At 38.1% G+C, this 2,423-nt stretch overlaps 1 protein-coding gene across 1 annotated transcript; it reads right to left on the reverse strand.

Moving 5' to 3' along the window:
• Positions 1-313: 313 nt before the first annotated feature.
• Positions 314-2,123, reverse strand: LOC124894206 (melanoma-associated antigen C1-like; the record flags this gene model as incomplete). Its single annotated transcript, XM_047404939.1, is given in 1 exon segment — positions 314-2,123. A coding segment is annotated over 1 exon segment (451 nt), but the record flags the coding sequence as incomplete, so codon positions are not given.
• Between the last annotated feature and the right edge of the window lie 300 nt (positions 2,124-2,423).

Genomic DNA, 2,423 nt, shown 5'->3' on the forward strand with positions numbered 1-2,423 from the left:
CCCCCCCAAGCAGTCCCAATAATTACCATTACATCAGTGAGGTGTATACAATACAGACCAATGAATAAATAAAATGAAGCTACGAAACTAAACTAAGAAAGAAAAAAACAACCACTCCCAAGTCCCCGGTGACTCTTCCAATACCACTTAATACCTGTCACATACGACAAAAGAGTGGTACAAGCACAGAAGGAATACTTGACTATACCAACACATTGTCTTATATAGAGGAACAAAGAAACACAGGCATAGCAAGCAAGCACAACATAATTATTTTAAATTAGTTCCTATATACATGCTTTCTATGCTTTGCTATCACAAATGCTACAGAATAAGAAAAGAATGCGTCGATAGAGACTAACCGATTAGGCACCAAACAATAATAATAGAACCCAAAGCAATTGCAGCAAGGACAAGATCGAATGTTTTTTGAAATCCAAAGTGCCAAAGAACTTCAAAGTACTTTTAAGAGAAAATAGAGGGATTAATAGCAGATGAGAAGTCTGTCCTCTTAGAGAAAGAGAATGGTGAGTTTATATAGTGAGGAGGGCCGTCCACAATCCCAAATAATGAAGGAAGAGTAATATTTAATGAAGGAAGAATAACATATAATGAATCAATTAAGGGGATTGTTCCCTTAAATGGATGGGGGTAAATCAATCCATTCCACCAATCATACTATAGTTGCCATAAATAAATATATAAGGGTATGCATAACATTTGAAATTTCCATGAATAGAAAAAATAAAAAGAGATCCTTCCTACTTATTAAATGTAATCAAGAAGAGGTATCTAAATTTACCATAATTAACGTGTGAGGGGATGTCTGACGTCAACCAAATTTCCTTTTCAGATTATATGCTAATTAAGGAAAATATAAAATCACACAAAATTCAGTCAAATCCAACAAAGGAAAGATCGGTTAAGCAAATCAGTCATACAAATTATTTATTTACCAAAGAAAAGAAGAACTGCCATATAGTGATCACATAATCAAGGCAAACGATAATTAATAGTACTTAATTTTTAGAAGAAAATTGACACAAGACTCAATCAAAATTAATTACTTACCATAAACCATTGTTAAAGTAATCAGCCACGTCTCTCAATTAAAGATAGTATATAAATCAATCAACTGTAAATTCTCAAGTAGGCACAGTGAAGAATTTTAAAACCCATCACAAAGGAAAATAATCAATCGTTTAACACGATAGTAGTACCACAATTATAATAAGGCGATTACAAAATCATAAAACATGCCAAAAAAATAGTCAATATTAGCAAGCAACAATCTACAACGATTAGTAATGAGTATCTTGTCAGAAAGTTAAAACCAAGTCACAAAAGAAGTTGGGATTTTCTTACCCATATTGACTAAGAGGCATAAAATATGTGAAGTTGCAAGAACTTAGGCGTGTTTGCACATACCAGAGAGAGACGAAAAAATTGACTCACCATTCAAGTTAAGCATCACGAAATTTCAATCAAGCAGGACATGCAAATAGGGTTGAATAAAAATCATAGACTTAAAATCAACACATTTATTCAGCAAAAATCAAACGTGGCCACACTCGATTCGAAGAATCTTTCTATGAGAAACACAGATGAAGAAATAGTACTAAAGTTCACACACATATTTCGAACAGGGGATCAAACCTGAAGACGGATTCTCTCAGAATCCGTCATTTTCGATGAGGAAGTGTTGCAGGTTGGAACGCCGAAGGGGTTTGCTGGAGGTATCGCTGTGGGGAGAGGAGTCAAGGCTGTGTCGCAGCTGTTGGACGTTCTCTAGAGGGGAGAAAGAAGGAGACTGGAGGACGGAGGATGGAGCGGGGGCGTGGAGGCTTGTCTGGACGTCTCCGTCTATGGCGGTGCCACTGGTGGCGCTGTTCGTCGATGAAGGACGAGAAGGGAGGGGGCTGGGCATCGGAGCAGCGGCTGGGCTCACTTGGGGTAGGCGCTGGCGGCGCGTATGGAGGAGAAGGAAGAGGCGACGGCGAAGGCTGTTCGCCAGAGATGGCGACCTGGCGACGAGGACTCGGAGCGGCGGGGGGTGGTTTTGGTGGTCGATTAGCGACGGAGAGATCGAAGGAGAGGGGGGAGATCGAGATTTGGAGGTGTTTATAGAGAGAAAAAGAGAGAGGTAGAGAGATAGAGGCAAAAGTTGGGGAAAAAAATTAGGGTTAGCGTTTGTAGGTTTTAAATATGGAAAGAGAGATCTTTTGATCTCAATCGTTGGATTGATTTTTGATTGACGACTGAGATTTAATGTCATGGGGGAATTAAAATATGGCTAGAATGAAAAATAATGGTTGAAATTGTAAGAATTGGGTTAAGATTGTAATGGATTGGGTAAAAATAGGCTATAATTGTAAGAAATTAAATAAAATTGAATTAAAAGGTAAATAAAATCAGGGAAGGTA

The sequence above is a fragment of the Capsicum annuum genome, unplaced genomic scaffold (assembly GCF_002878395.1).
Source record: "Capsicum annuum cultivar UCD-10X-F1 unplaced genomic scaffold, UCD10Xv1.1 ctg71371, whole genome shotgun sequence".
Lineage (NCBI taxonomy): Eukaryota > Viridiplantae > Streptophyta > Magnoliopsida > Solanales > Solanaceae > Capsicum > Capsicum annuum.